Source organism: Lipomyces japonicus, assembly GCF_038497905.1.
Source record: "Lipomyces japonicus strain CBS 7319 unplaced genomic scaffold V1514scaffold_48, whole genome shotgun sequence".
NCBI classification, from domain to species: domain Eukaryota; kingdom Fungi; phylum Ascomycota; class Lipomycetes; order Lipomycetales; family Lipomycetaceae; genus Lipomyces; species Lipomyces japonicus.
In genome coordinates, this window is record NW_027117860.1 from 29,619 (window position 1) to 44,436 (window position 14,818).

General features: G+C 39.8%; 5 protein-coding genes across 5 annotated transcripts; 2 read left to right on the forward strand and 3 right to left on the reverse strand.

Moving 5' to 3' along the window:
- Positions 1–489: 489 nt before the first annotated feature.
- Positions 490–2,459, reverse strand: V1514DRAFT_354122 (RAM signaling pathway protein-domain-containing protein; the record flags this gene model as incomplete). Its single annotated transcript, XM_066929577.1, has 2 exons — positions 701–2,459; positions 490–645 (listed from the first exon to the last, which is right to left on the reverse strand). The coding sequence occupies exons 1-2, from the start codon at positions 2,306–2,308 to the stop codon at positions 490–492; spliced, it is 1,764 nt and encodes a 587-aa protein (XP_066781499.1). The 5' UTR covers positions 2,309–2,459.
- A 49-nt stretch (positions 2,460–2,508) lies between these two features.
- On the forward strand, positions 2,509–3,484 carry V1514DRAFT_336309 (mRNA splicing factor). The gene is made up of 2 exons (XM_066928520.1): positions 2,509–2,900; positions 2,950–3,484. The coding sequence occupies exons 1-2, from the start codon at positions 2,725–2,727 to the stop codon at positions 3,395–3,397; spliced, it is 624 nt and encodes a 207-aa protein (XP_066781500.1). The 5' UTR covers positions 2,509–2,724; the 3' UTR covers positions 3,398–3,484.
- A 699-nt stretch (positions 3,485–4,183) lies between these two features.
- On the forward strand, positions 4,184–7,032 carry V1514DRAFT_321917 (uncharacterized protein; the record flags this gene model as incomplete). Its single annotated transcript, XM_066926082.1, has 2 exons — positions 4,184–4,304; positions 4,358–7,032. 2 exons carry the CDS (start codon positions 4,184–4,186, stop codon positions 7,030–7,032), a joined length of 2,796 nt encoding a protein of 931 aa, XP_066781501.1.
- A 1,552-nt stretch (positions 7,033–8,584) lies between these two features.
- On the reverse strand, positions 8,585–9,646 carry V1514DRAFT_336316 (uncharacterized protein; the record flags this gene model as incomplete). Its single annotated transcript, XM_066928521.1, has 1 exon — positions 8,585–9,646. A coding segment is annotated over one exon (1,062 nt), but the record flags the coding sequence as incomplete, so codon positions are not given.
- A 1,704-nt stretch (positions 9,647–11,350) lies between these two features.
- V1514DRAFT_321919 (fungal-specific transcription factor domain-containing protein) lies at positions 11,351–14,542 on the reverse strand (the record flags this gene model as incomplete). Its single annotated transcript, XM_066926083.1, has 3 exons — positions 11,351–11,733; positions 11,794–14,216; positions 14,262–14,542. 3 exons carry the CDS (start codon positions 14,540–14,542, stop codon positions 11,351–11,353), a joined length of 3,087 nt encoding a protein of 1,028 aa, XP_066781503.1.
- Positions 14,543–14,818: the final 276 nt, after the last annotated feature.

Sequence of the window (14,818 nt, forward strand, 5' to 3'; positions counted from 1 at the left end):
GAGTAATCTTAACACGCTTACCCGGCCTCCCTCATGGCAGCGACGAAAGGAGAAATTTTTTCATCACCCTAACCTTAGCCCTAGTTTGCTCAACCCCCTGACTTTTATGTTTTTAACACCAAAGTTCCCGTTTGTCGATGTTTTTTTTCTTTCCTTACTTACATTTACATATATAACCCGTCTGGAATACCAAGCGAATTCGATGTTTTACATTTGTTCTGTTCGAATTAATCGCATAAATGGCCAGACGTAGACCATTCTGCCTTCGCTTAATATAATCCAGGCCTGTGACTAAGCGTTTACGCGACTTCCAGGGCTGGTTCGCTCGTGGGCCACATTCGGTTTTACTTTTATGATGGTGTTGTGTACAATAGAATAAAATAAAAATAATATGTTGAACGTATTTACAAATTAATTTACACAAAATAAAACGCCATGTAATTGTCCATATAATGCTATGTCATCGGTGTCACGCTCCGGTGCTTACCGTCAGACTGCAGTAGACGGTTTCTCCGCAGGTTTAAGTGTCACCGTCAAGACCTCTTTTGTCATTCTAGTAAGAGTCGACAGAGCTGGCCTAGCTTCATGCAAAAATGGGTATTCATTCATTATCGTCTTTGTAAATTCTAAAATGTTTATCACAACCTAGATGTCTATTAATGGGGTTTCGTGGTTTGGTTTTGCTTGCTTATAATCTTACCTTAACAAACGAATTTGTTTCGTCTCCAAATCTTCCTCGCTCGGCATCATCTGCTTCTCGTATGGTCTTCAGTCGAACACGAAGTCTACTTGTAACCTCCAACCCGACATCACACATGCCTGATAGCTCACGTATTCTTAAATCATTCTCATACGATGGCTTTGAAATTCCCTCGTGTATCACGTTCAAAACATTGAGGGCTGCTGAGGTTGCAATGCTGATCTTTTGAAACAGCTCATCGTCCACTGCAGACGGCTCCGCAGGGAAGTTAAACGAAAACGGGCCATTTTCCGTACTCGGGGTCGACATTGTTGCTGTCATCGGACTTGACAATCCTGAAGGCAAAAACAAGCCTGGGCTGCTTACAACCGCAGAAAGAGGAGTGGCTGGGATGCCGACCGGTTTGGTTGCCTGTGGCCACAGTGAAGGTGTCGGAAGAGAGAGAGGCAGAGAAAGTGGTTGAATTGATTCTGGAGGTTTTGTAGATGACTGCGATGATGGACCAGATGCTGAAATCGCAGTAATTGTTCCTGATCGTAAATACGCAGCGGGCGACGCGCGACTTTCGACTAAAGCTGGAACCAACGAATTCCAACAATTGTTAATTTCCGCTAGTGTTCCATACATAAGCATAAAAAAAGCACGCGTATGACGGACTTCGGCTCTTGCGGTTATAGTTTTAATGTTAGCATGCATTATTGATATCACATGCCGTAATGCAGCTATACAAGCCAATGTCGCTTGCACAATATGATCAACTGCTGCAGATAAAGCTGCAGTCCCTGGTCGACGAGCGTTAGCAGCACTGCTACTATTAATCATAGCAGGAGCTAAAATCGAATCATATCTGTCCAGTGCACGGATTAATGTGTCGATATGAAGTTTTGTATTATATAAAATCCCCCCCAACGTCCCCGTGAGCTTCCTATCATCGCAAAAAACTAGATATTGTTTGACTGCTGGTAACACCTGAGATACGGAAAACAGTACACCGCGTGCAGATTCAACAATATGAGTAGAGGTTACGGCATTAGAAAATGTAGCTGTTGTGGGCGAAATTTGCTCTTGAAGCACTGACAACCGACGAAAGTAAGCATTAGGTAGCGCTTCCGACTCATTACGTGTATTACTGGTTGAAGAATGTCTTTCTGACTTGTCCGGGACTTCTTTGTTCGAATGATGTGTCGTTGAAGCATTCGATGTCGATATTTTGGTTGATGCTTCTGTTGTTGTTGTTGTTGTTGTTGTTGTGCGCGGTGGTGCGTTATTACTGATTAAGTCTGGGTAGTCCATTATCGAATCGTGAGATACGCCTCTGGCATGGCTCCTTCTGCGGTTGGGTTGATCCAAAGGTGGGCTGATATTTGTAGTACTTGAATTCCCATTGGTTGGCCCATTAATGCCCAGACTTGTAAAATTCAACACTGGAAGCTGCGGTGCTCCAGCAGCATTACGTTTACCGGCCGATTCAGCGACAGTAGAAAGATCGCCAGTTCTCCTCACCACAAATCCCATTCGCCTGGCTGATCGTATTGAAGCGTTTATTACAGACTCACTATTGCTGCGAGACCTCTCGATAGGTTCTGATCCTGCCGATAGAAATGACATGTCGTCGTGATCGGCGACGCTGGTTACAGTCTAGCGCACGAACTAAATAAGAAATATCAATCTCCTGTGTAGCAATCAACTCAGATTAACACTATTTTGACACCAAATATCGCCTGAATTGTAGAATAAAATCTGGGTCGTAGACACTGCGTTGTGGAATGAAATCAATTAAACTGCGCGCATATATATGTGAGGCTGATGTCAAAACGAGCAACGACGGTAGCTCGTCTATAGTTATTTATTACAGATATTAATGCTTCAAGCGATTGTTAACGAAATCAATACGGTCTAATTTGGTTATAATATTGATTTTTGTTACATTTCACAACCAATAACTGTCGCCTGCCATTATTATTTCTCGGTTGTCGACGACTTTTTAAGAGGTCACCTCACTAAAAAGCTTCTTCCTACCTACAATGTCTTCGTTAGATTTGCAAGCTTTATCACGAAAAGAACGACTAGCTCAGCTTCGAAACCTCAAACGAAAACGTCCCGAAGGTGGTTCAGAGGGGACGGAGCAAGGTGTTGTGCATGAGTCCGATTCCAAAACGGCCGACAACAGCAAAGAAGAGGCCGACAGCGGCGCTGAATCGTATGTTAACACATACATTTTCATATAACAATCGACTAACATTAATTAGCATTTTCATTCGGCGAAATTATGATCCAGAAACGCGAGCTCCTAAGCAAGGTTTCTTTGAGCCTCCTACTGCAACATTAGATGTTCCTACGGTTGAGCAAGAAGCAGCTAGAATTGAACAGTCCATTTCTAAGGACAGCGTTAATTCTAGCTCTATAGTCGACGATGGTAGCAGTATATTAGAACGTGAAGAACAAGCGGAAAAGAAAGAAGGCGAACAAGACGAAGGCGATGAAGAGCTTGATATTACAACACTACAACCAAAAAGAGCAAATTGGGATTTAAAAAGGCAAATACAAAGCCAGCTTGACATGCTACAACGTCAAACGGATGTTGCGATTAACAGAATCGTGAGAGAGAGAATAAAAAACACCAAGGTTGACTCGGTTCCGGCTGGGATTGATCTAAGCAAAGCAGTTGATCAGCGGGAAGAGGAGGAACGAGCATAAAACGATGAACCTGTATTTATACAATACGCTTAATTTTTTATTGCACTCGTCTTTATTTTTGATATAATAAATTTTCATATTAAAACACCATGGCCCTAGTTCGTATAGACTACGTAGGCTGATCAGTTTGTTAATATGACGTATATTATAAGAAATAATAATGTTTTAAAAAAGTACAAGGTCTTGTAAACATATTAAAGTCAACATAATTTGTTGACCGGATGCTGTGTTATCAATATTGTTATAATTCTTTGAAGAATTTTGTTTTTCAAGATACATAAATCAACCCGCGTCCATCTGCAATTTAAACAAATTTACTACCACGACAGACCCTCAACCGGATACAATTGTCACAACAGCAGCCAATTTATGCGATTATGTTGCATTGCACTCAAATAATTCTATTCAATGAAACAATCCTTCTTAAGTTCTTGTAACCAGAGACAACGATGCACGCGGGCACTCCAGGATGCGTCTTCAACATCCTCATCTAGGAGGCCTCAGATTTCAAAAAGCTACAAAATATGCCGGTTACATGGAACAGGGTTAAATTCAACTGTCTGGATTGGCGATGAAATTGGAAATTTGCTACTTTCTCGGTTTTTCCATCGCACAAGGGATTTAGAGTCCAATAAGAACATGCCAAAAAAAAATTTTTTTTTTCAAAAACAAAATCAATTCAAAAAAAATGATAACCATGGGTCTCAATTAGTTCGTCGTAAAGTCGATGAAATACTTGAAAAGGCGGAAGCTTACTTGGCAAGTTTTATGCCTACATTTGTTCAAATGCCGCCGAACGACAATATCGGTCCCACAAAAGCAAAAAAGAGCTCTACAGAGAACAGCAGTAAGATGGATGCGTTTCGACAGGCTATCGATAGAAAAGAAAGAGTGGAATCGATTAAAGGTAAGATGAAGTATTTTAATGTAGCAAATGGTACTGATTTATTTGTTGAAAAGAAAATTTGAAGTCAATGATGGGCGTATATGCCAATCAGTTTGATGTATCTTCAGTAGCTACTCAGCACGCAGGATTAGTCAACGCTCGAATTCAATTAATGGAACCGCATTTGACTCGTACCGAACTTGAGAACATGCTCAGAACCATTTCTATAATGGAAGCACCCAGCGTACATTTGTTGCAATTGCTTTTTCAGCATCTATACCAGCATTCCATGCATGCTGATATCGTCAAAATTGCTGTTCGATATCTCAGTTTTTTTGACGCTCAAGATATTCTCATTAAAAGTTTAATCGAAGTAATGCCTTTTCCAGATCTCACATTGCTCGACATCATTCGTGGTTCAATCTTGTCAAATAACTTCGAGTTTGGTAGGGTTTTGGTCAATGACCTGGTACTGAGATTCAAACAAAATTCAGACTCAAGGCTTTTTAAGTTTATTAACTTTGATAAAATCACAGCCCAGTCACTAATCGAGAAAGCAACCAGAGAGGCTGAGATGCTCCGGCTCAATATAAAGCAAGTGAAGAGTCTGCAGAATGATGCGTCATATTTGTCTCTAATTAGAAGTGAGGAATCGACGCGTGGTGTAATTCTGCATCTTTGCGTGCAATTGGAATACGATGAAGGAATTCTCTTTTGGCTAGGTCACGGTTACTTTAGGGGTATTGAAATTGCATTGGGCACTATTATTAATAATACCGTAAACAGTATTAAAGTCTCAAAGCCACTTCATTCGCCAGATTTTATTTCGAACCTTGCCGGATTGTTGTCTTTAATAATTCAATCCAGCCAGACACGTGCCAATCGCAAAGAAAAACTTTCACCAGATATTCTTATCCCTTTGGCATCCGTCACTTCACACGACACACTAATAGTAGTTTGGAAAGCAATTTTATATGGTCGGCCGCTAAGCTTAAAGGATAATATCGATGATGTCAAAATATCAGAATCGAACGCGGTGACTTCCAAAGTCTATAGGGCTTTTGTTAATCGAGCACTCGAACTTAAAGATTTGAAGAGTTTGAACCAGATATATAGAAGTGCACCTGATATTGACACGCCCAGTGAGCTAGTTAAAACAATGGAAGTTACTTTACTCGAAGATGATAACGCACCCCAACAAGTTTGCGAAAAATTTGATTGGATGCGAAGGAAACAGGCATCAGAATTGCTCTACTTAATTAGTTCTAGCATTAGACAGTCCATTGATACAGGGAAGAAAAGGTTTAGAGTGGTTGAGAACTTAATTATGGCTGTGCATGGTTCAAAGCACCAATTTAGCAAGAAAGCTACGTCTGAACTTGCCAGTTTATTGTCAGAAGAAGAAAATCAAAATATCGGCAAAATCATCGATCGATACGGCAGCTTGTTCAACAAGCATCAATTACTAGATATCTTCAAATCTGTAGCTGATAAGGGCATCAATACTGAGCTAGATAATATCCCAGTTATAATAAATGGGTTACGACATTTACGAAATCGTTTAAGTTCGAAGAATTTGGAATATTTTATTCGCACGATAGTCCAAAACCTTCTTAACAAACAAGTTGATAATAATAATTCTTTGGGAGCCATAAATGTGGAAAATGGGACAAATTTTGTTATTCCAGGACTTCGTTCTGTGATGCAGTTACTAGACCGGCTTCCTGCGATTGGAATCACAGTTTCTGACTCTTTTCAGTCATTTCTTTTGCTATCATTTATTTCCCGTGGCTTATATGGCCCTCTTTTAGCAGTGTTTCAAAATAGAATACCGCTAGAACGCAGAGTATACGAAAGATTTCAGCTATCAGCGCTTGCATCTAATCGGCCTGAATATGCTTTAATTTCATTTGTGGCAGAACGAGAAGCATTAGGTGAACCACGAATAGTATTTACTAGACGACTACTTCAAAGTGCATTTGGTCTTCTCCAATCACTCACTTCATCTGATGACTGGGATGTGCGGTTTCACTGTGCTAGACTTATTCTCGTTTTGCGAAATACGCTGCGTGAACGGCGCAGAGTTATTGCTACACAGACTATTCAAGATATTCTTTCTCAAGGAAAGCAGCATGTCAGATATGCCATTGCAAAAAAACGATTGAGTTTATCTGCGCGACAGATACTCGATGCAGAAAAATTTACTGCTGCGCTTCAAAATACAGTTTGGGAGGGATACGAAGGCGATTCGTTATACGGACAACTTCGATCGGCCGCACGATTATTAGCCGGCGAGCTTATTGACAACATACCAGATTTAGATGACAAACAAATAGCTTACATACGTGATCGGTCTGAATATCTTCGAAATGAGGTTGCACATTATTGGAACATCAGGCTATGGTGGTATATGGATTGTAGGTTAATTCTGTATGGTCAAGAAACTTGGGAACAACGGCATCTTGCGTTTGCCAAACGAATAAGTAGCGGTCTTCACCCATTTTTCTCTTCTGAAAGACAAAGCGCAATTGAAGCACAAAAACAGGTCCAGATTCGGGCATCCAGATTGTTGCGACTTCGAACCAAACTAGGTCTTGCCGAACGCACTTTGTTGAATGTTAAAAGTGTGCACCAAGTTCACGCATTTGGCAATTTCTCGGAAAAGGGTTATCTCAAACCAAACGACTTAAATGAAGAGGAAAACAAACTATTTATGAACTTGTTAGAAGTCGAGACAATTTTATCGTGAAACTGGGGAGTTTTTTTTTTTACTAAACCCATTGAAATTTATTGACAAGAGAAAAGAAAAATGCCTGGCATTGATTGAACGTTTACAACTCCGGTTTTCCAGCATTTAAAAAAAAATTCTCATGATATCAGTATAATAATATAAGGCCACTTGTCGACCGTCCAAAAAGAAACCCCAACTTGTACCACATTGAGTACGGGTAGCAGATGAAAACAAAAAAAGAAGTACCAAAGCGATAGTACCAATAAAGACAACAACAAGAACAAGAACAACAATGACAACGACAACAGCAACGACAACAGCAACAATAGCAACGGCAGTAACAACGACAGTAACAACAAATAAACAGTCAGGCAGACAATTCCTTAGTAAAACTCAACGGTATCGTAATCGGAAAACGCTTCGCCACTTGTGTGGTTTTCTTTGTTCCATTTCACAGCCCATGCTTAGTCGGGTATCTTCTAATCCTTCATGCCATGAACCAATTTGACGGTTTTCTTCCTGATTCTGTAATCACGTGAAAAGCATATGGCAAGCCAGTGCGGGGGGATGGCTTGCCATTGGAACGGTGAATGATGCCGGGGGGAAACGACACATCAATTGTTCATACAATTCAACGTGAAACAATCTGAAACATTGGTCTGGAACCTTGGCTTCTCGACTATCTGTTGGTTCATGGTCTATGAACCACATAGTCTCATACGTTAGCAAATTCCAATTCGCTTGATATAACGTTAATTTCTTACCTTGTTCGTCCAATTCAGCATGGATTCAACAAATAATATACACAATTGTCCAAAACATATTCCTTTCTGATAGCTGTTCAATCTCAATAATTGCCTAATTTGACTAAACTGTTGATTTGTTGTTCTGTTGCTGACTTTAGTCCAAGTTCTCATATTGCACGTGACGTGCTCACACGCGAGTACAAGACCCGGCGAATGACAGCTGCTGATTTTCTTGTCCTCTATTTTTGACTTGAATGACGACGACCACGACCACGACCACGACGATCAACCCATGACCGGTTATGATCAATTTCAAAGGCCATTTGCTTATAACCATGTGATTTGTTCAAAATTTTACACCACTTTAAAATAATTTGCGTGAATGTTTTGGTTATATTGGAACGGCGACGAAATGACGAATCGTCGACACTGTCAGAACTATGGTTGACGTTGGGAAACACATATACTCCAGACCTGCTCTCCAAGCTATTCCAACTTGCGGCAGACAATGAACGCGCACGCGTGTATAAGCGTGTATTGACACTGTTCTTCTGATTGCTGCGCATCGACTGGTTCTCGGTACTTTTGACGGTGGCCGGCTGTCGAAAGCTGTCGACAACACGCCAAAACTTTGTCAAGATATTTAATTGACGTGGTGACGGAAGATTAAGGCCGTCGGAACTGTTCTTTGCGCTTGAGAACATATACAGTCCGGTTGTGGTTTCCACGCTGTTCCAACTTGAAGCCGACAATGACCGGTCTCGTTTGTACGAATTTTTATTCACATTTGATTTCAGACGATTCGGCTTCAAGTTTGAACGCTTGGGGCGCTTGGGCCGTTTTTTGACACTTTTGACGGACGTTGGTTCCTGAAGGTTGTCAATGATACGCCGAAACTGCGTCATGATTTCCAACCGGCGTGCAGTGAAAAGGTCGCAGCTGTCGGAACTTCCCTTTACGTTTGGGAACGTATCGACTTCAGTTGCGTTCTCTAAATTATTCGAACTTGTAACAGGGACTGACGTGTACACATGTTTGTTGACATTTGCTAGCGGACGAGATGGCACCCTGGGCTTCAAGTTCGATCGTTTCTGACGGTTGGATTTCTTTTCCCTTTCCGTGCTTTGTAGGTCATTCGAAAGGTTTTTAATAATACGCTGATAGGTTTTTATGATTTCTGTACGACGACGTGACGAAGCAACGATCCAGTCCGAACTGTTCTCCGAGCTTGTGTAGACAGGATGTCCAGCCGTGCTCGCGACACTGTCCGGAGTTTCAATAGACCGCGACGGACCAAGCATTTCGGAATTATTGTTCATTGCAAGACTACTGTAACTATCACGATGCATGATTATGGTTGGCTCTTCAAGCATGTTCAAACTGAAAGTCAACAATTGTTTGGGATCGTATTCGAGATCTATAAAAGTTTGGTCAGCGTCAATATCCCCGCCAGTCATTTGGTCATTAGGTTCGTCGCTTTCGAATTTAAAAAACCGAATGTTGGGAATGTAGCGTTTTTTTTGGCAAGCATTTCGAATTCTTAACACTTCTTTAGCTTTTTCACTGTCGTTGTCAACAGTGTCGATATCCCCGCCAGTCATTTTGCCATTAGGTTCGTTGCTTTCGAAATTAAAAGACCGAATGAAGGGAATGCGGCGTCTTTTCTGGCAGGCATTTCGAAGTCTTAACACTTCGTTCACGAACATGGCGTGAGTCACGACGGTGGTGGTATTTTCAACAACGGCTTCATGCACGGCGGAGCAGGTGGATTGCTGGGTTGTCGATGGTTTGTGCGCGTGAGACGAAACGACCTTGTTCCAGACCCTTTTCGTCCAATGACGATTTTTTTTCTTGTCAGGAATGTCGACGTGTTTGTTCACTTGCATGAAAACAGGAATCCTGTCGAGACTGGATGGGTTATTAATGACCGCGTCCAGCGCTTTAACCAGTTTTTCCATTATTTCTTTCAACTTGAAAAAAACCGAGAAGTTAATTATTTGTGTCAATTCATAACAAGTCTTGCTTACAAAATTAGAAGTTTTTTTTCTTTTTCAGGAATGATGATGGTGATGATGATTTAGGTATTGATGATCTGTTGTAGGGAAGGAATTTTGGGGGCACAGCGTCTTGCTCATTAATGCGCGCAGATGTAAATTTTGATCCGGACCAGCAGTCAGTCAGTCAGTCATTTTGTTAATTTTGCCGCATTCACATGCATTACATTATTTTAACGATACCCTGATACCAATTAATTCTTTGTCAAGAGATTACATAATTTTTTTTTACGAAAAATGTTGATATATAGCCCATAGAATAAATTAGCGACAAATTTGTTTACTGGTGGTAGAATGTAGCGTCACAAGCGATAAAGCCAATAAACGACGCTTATTTGAATAAATAAATAAATATAAAAATAAAAATAAAAAATGAAAAAAAAATAATACTTCATTACATTTCGGTATCATCTCTCACTGATCCATGAATATGTAGATTGCAAATACGCCAGCGCATCCATTTCACCGCTTTCATATTTTTCAGATATATAAATTATATTGATGGCAGGCAGCACCAACAACAATCTCATCAATATCATCTGGTAGGCTAGAGTCTTCGTTTAAACAGGGGAAGTGAATTTTTAAAAGACCTGGGTAAAGTATGGATCGGCGTTCATGATTTTCATTCTAATATATAACATAACTGCATGGTAATTTTTTACAAGCAAATTCATATTTACGATGGATGACACAATTCGATTCTGCATATACCTTTTAATCACTCTTTAAAATGTAAACTATAATAAACTCTTTTGACACTATACAACACCGACCAATCTCCCACGATAAAATCCATAAAGAACAAAGCCTAGTAATAAATCTATCTAATTTGGTCCCACGTTCGAACAGTAACATGAATATGGAATTCTACCTGGACCTTTACGGATGACCTGGCTCATTTCTTGGACAACCAGTCGGTCGCGTTCGCTGATCTATATTTGGATTATACCAACGGAGTCGAGCTTTGTGGGACAATATTTTTAGATTTATTGACCTGTTTCAGTTCATTATGACACCAATGACCATAAGGGTGTCAGAATTCGAATTAAAAAAAAAAAAAAAAAAAAAGAAAAAATTAATTAATTAAGCTCTCAATTCTTATATTTAATATTAGCCATATATATAGTACATTTTCGATATTTTTTTGTTAACTACGAACAAACTTCTTGTTGATAAAAATCTTTGTAAATATGTGTAATTAGGCATTTGTACATACATTAAATAAATTTCGAGGCTGGGTAAGTCTATAATAATATATATCATATATAAAAGTCTTTGCCTCCTCAAAAAGTTATAACCGATCCACTCAATTCCCACTCTCCATATGTAATGAATAACCACCAAGATATGAAACCCCATTAAATATTTAATGATAATAAAACACGCCAAACTCCAAAGTAGTTTCAATATGAAAAAAAAAATAAAAAAAATAAAAATAAAAAACCTTCAAACAAATACATCATCAGATGTATAACACCAGTACAATACATACATACCACAAATTCTTTTATTTTGCCTTCGCCAGTACCAGCAAGCTTAGTTATGACGTGCTCCATACTGCGTTTCGGACGATACAGCTCTGTTTGTAAGCTTTGAACTTTGTACAGGAGTCGAATTATTTTGCAAAGAACCCAAGCCAGAAATTGCTGGAAATGCCGCATAGGCAGAATTGCCAGGAACAGCAAAAAATTGCTCCCAAATAGAAGCAGAAGGTAGCTCATACATCATCTCATAAATTCGTTGCCCATCGTATTCGTCATCGATAGATACTTGTGAAGCCGCATTAACTGGCATACTTACGGATGACGGTGACTTGTTATCAAACACAAGATTATGTTGTTGCGGTGTGACAGTCGCTGAATTAGACACTGGAAATACAGTGGCTTCCGATCGAGGGGAGACCACGCCATTAGGTTTACCTAAAATTAAAAATAAATTAATTCTAATAACGCGCAAAAAAATTACTTTATATGACATACCGTTCTCATCACGCAATGTAAATTGTGATTGTATGACAGAACTTGGACTAAATTGATATGCGTAACCACCGCCTTGTGTATTTCCTGAAACGTTTCCAGAATAGGCGATTGGATGAGTAAAATTTCCATACATAGGTGGCACAGATTGAATTTCTGCAACAGTTTTAAAAATTTGATCAAGATCTGGCTCCATATTCGTCATCCATTGCAGTGTATTAGATTCAAATGATGCAAAAGGTGAAAGGCCAGGTTCCACAGCCTGAGTAGAAGAATCCTGACCAATAACTAAGTCTGCATTGACTTGCGATCTTGGCATGGGAATCGAATTATCCATTGCAGAAGAGCATGTAGATGTAGGTGAAATGCAATTAGACATGCCTTCGAATCCAGGAAAGGCTTTTAAAATATTCTGAGGGGTATCGACTTGAGCAGAAAAATCAGACGTGAACTTTCGACGTTTTGCAGGAGGTGAAACTAATGGCGGCACAGGTGGGGTTGTCATTTGACTACTTTTTGACTTTAAATCCTGTGATGTTGAAACAATTTCTCCGCTAGCGACCTTTTCATTATAGCACATTCTTAAAATTGCGGCAGTAAGAAGCTCGAATGTATCTCGGCATGCAGCAGCGGCATCACATTTATCAACCATAGCTGTTAGAACATGAATACATGCCATTGTATGAAAATCAATAGCATCCATTCTTGTTAAAGAACGAACTTCTTTTGAATGGTATAAACAATATAAATATGAAGTACCAGCCATGAACAACGTATGTACGGCCATCCAAGTATAATTAATATTCTTCTCACCATGTAGTTGCTGATAAGCCCTAATAACTTTCTCTGATGCGTCTGCAATAATGAAAAACGCTTCAATTGATGGCCGAGGAATGGCTGGACATATACCATGAAGCAGTAGTCTCGTTTGATGAAAATTAATGTCTAAAAATGACAAATTAAAATTGCAATTCATGTCCTTTGACGATTTTGGACACGATCTATGCCATTCCTCCAACCTGATAGACATATTTGTTTGCCATTCCCTGAGACTTGAAAACCTTCGAGGAAGTTCTGCTCGTTCATATAAAATTGTCTGTATTTCCGATTGAAGTCTCCTGATTTGAAATATATGAACAGCTACTTGTTTGTAAGACGGAGGCGTGCTATCTGGTGGAGTCGCTATTCCTTCAAAAGTAATAAAAACGTCATCTAAATCACATGGGAATGGCACTTTAATAAAATTATCAGGAATACCAAAAGGCCGCCCAAGATACACGCAAACCTGTCGGTCCATGGCATATGTACACCAAAACAACCTTCTTCGAAGATCAAGCGTTCTTGCATCAATCATAGTTTCGTCTTTTCCATTTTTCGACCCGCTCCAAGTTTTTACTCCACCTTCGACGTGCAGTCCAAGGTCGACGCAAAGTCGAAGAGCAACTCCAAGCACATACCATACACCAGGAACAGCCGGTCGCATAATTGAGTATAAAGCCAGTAAAAGTATACCTTGAAGACTCTCCAATCGATTCGGAGATGCAAAAGCAGATTCCGCGTATTTCGTTGCTGCGGCATGATACGATTCACATAAAAGAACAGGATATTTCTGTTGATGAACGGCAACACCGATTGCAAACATCAAATGAAGAAAATAATATGCTCGTTTCAGCTCTGGAGTTGAACTTTTAGCATTTTTTTCTTCTGATGATTTATCTTTGTCGTGTTCACTAGAATGTTCTGGCTTAATAAAAAAAGAAAAAGATGAACTGCTTGAATTGAGCGGAGTGGATCCTGTTGAAGCAGGAGATGCAGAATTATGGCGTACGTCATTAAGATTGGCAAGCTTTACCTGTGAAGAGTACTCGCCATAAACAGGTTCAAAATACGCTTTTATAAAATCGTCTCTATGAAAAATTGGAATTTGCGCGTTTGCTTGATTAAAGAACGTCTCCAGTAAAGTCTCAGCAACTTCTTTCGAAGGTAAGCCTGCAGGCTGTACTGAATGTTGTTGGCGTTGCAAAGTCATATCAGGTTGTTCAGACGAAGCAATCGACATCGCAGTGGAAGGAAGATCTTGGCCACGCATTTTAACTGCAGCAAACATAAGCCTTGCAAATGATATACCAGATGACAATCCCAAGAATGACAACGAGCTCAGGTTACTACTGCTTGCAACTAATCCAACCGTAGAAACAACCGAGTTGACCCCTTTTTCTATCGCTACGCCATTATCCGATAAATCCTGCGATGGGGAAAATGTAGTTGAATTTGCCGGGCCTGCTGCAAGTGAATCATTGCTTAGATTTTCAACATCGGCCAGAGCACGTACATGAGGTAATATTGGTGTAGTATCAACCGGAATTCCATTGTTTTGCAGCTGGATTTCTAAAAATGCAACACGGTCTTCAAGATGAGACACGTAACTAATAAAATGTTAGCGCACAAAAATATAATTGAGCAAAGTGTACAACCTTCGCGGAATCTCTCTACCAGTTGCCGCATCTAAACCCACGCACTCGACTCCGGCTTTTTGACACGAAGAACAAGAAGGAAACTTTTGATCGCATTTAGTTTTGCGCGACCGACACCGAAAGCAAGCAGATATAGTTCTGATTAGGTGTGTCGGCGCTGAACCGGAACCATTCGACACATTTGAAATCTGTTTAGGATGAACAACATTATCCCGAAACAACTTAGTTTCGCTACTTCGTTTCACTAACCGATTAGTAGCATCCTTTTCAGTTTTCATTTTATTTGTGAAAGAGACGGTTCAGACTACGAATGAATAGCGGCCAGTTGTTCGGGAACGGGAACGCAGCTTAAGAGTTGATTTGAAATAGAGTTTTGGCTGTGGTTATAATAGATAACTAGAGCATATTAACCTATTATTATATTGAACGTACAGTCCATTTATATTCAAGCAAAAATTTTGGGTGTGTCATAATGAAATATTCTGTTTGTTTGTTTGTTTGTTTGTTTGTTTGTTTGTTTATTGAATAAACTGTATAATAAAAAAAAATTGCTT

Excerpts from the sequence above, each read along its gene's own strand:
- V1514DRAFT_336309 (XM_066928520.1), top strand. The coding sequence starts at position 2,725 with ATGTCTTCGTTAGATTTGCAAGCTTTATCACGAAAAGAACGACTAGCT. Across the intron at positions 2,901-2,949 it reads GCCGACAGCGGCGCTGAATC|CATTTTCATTCGGCGAAATT; the intron begins GTATGTTAACAC and ends AACATTAATTAG.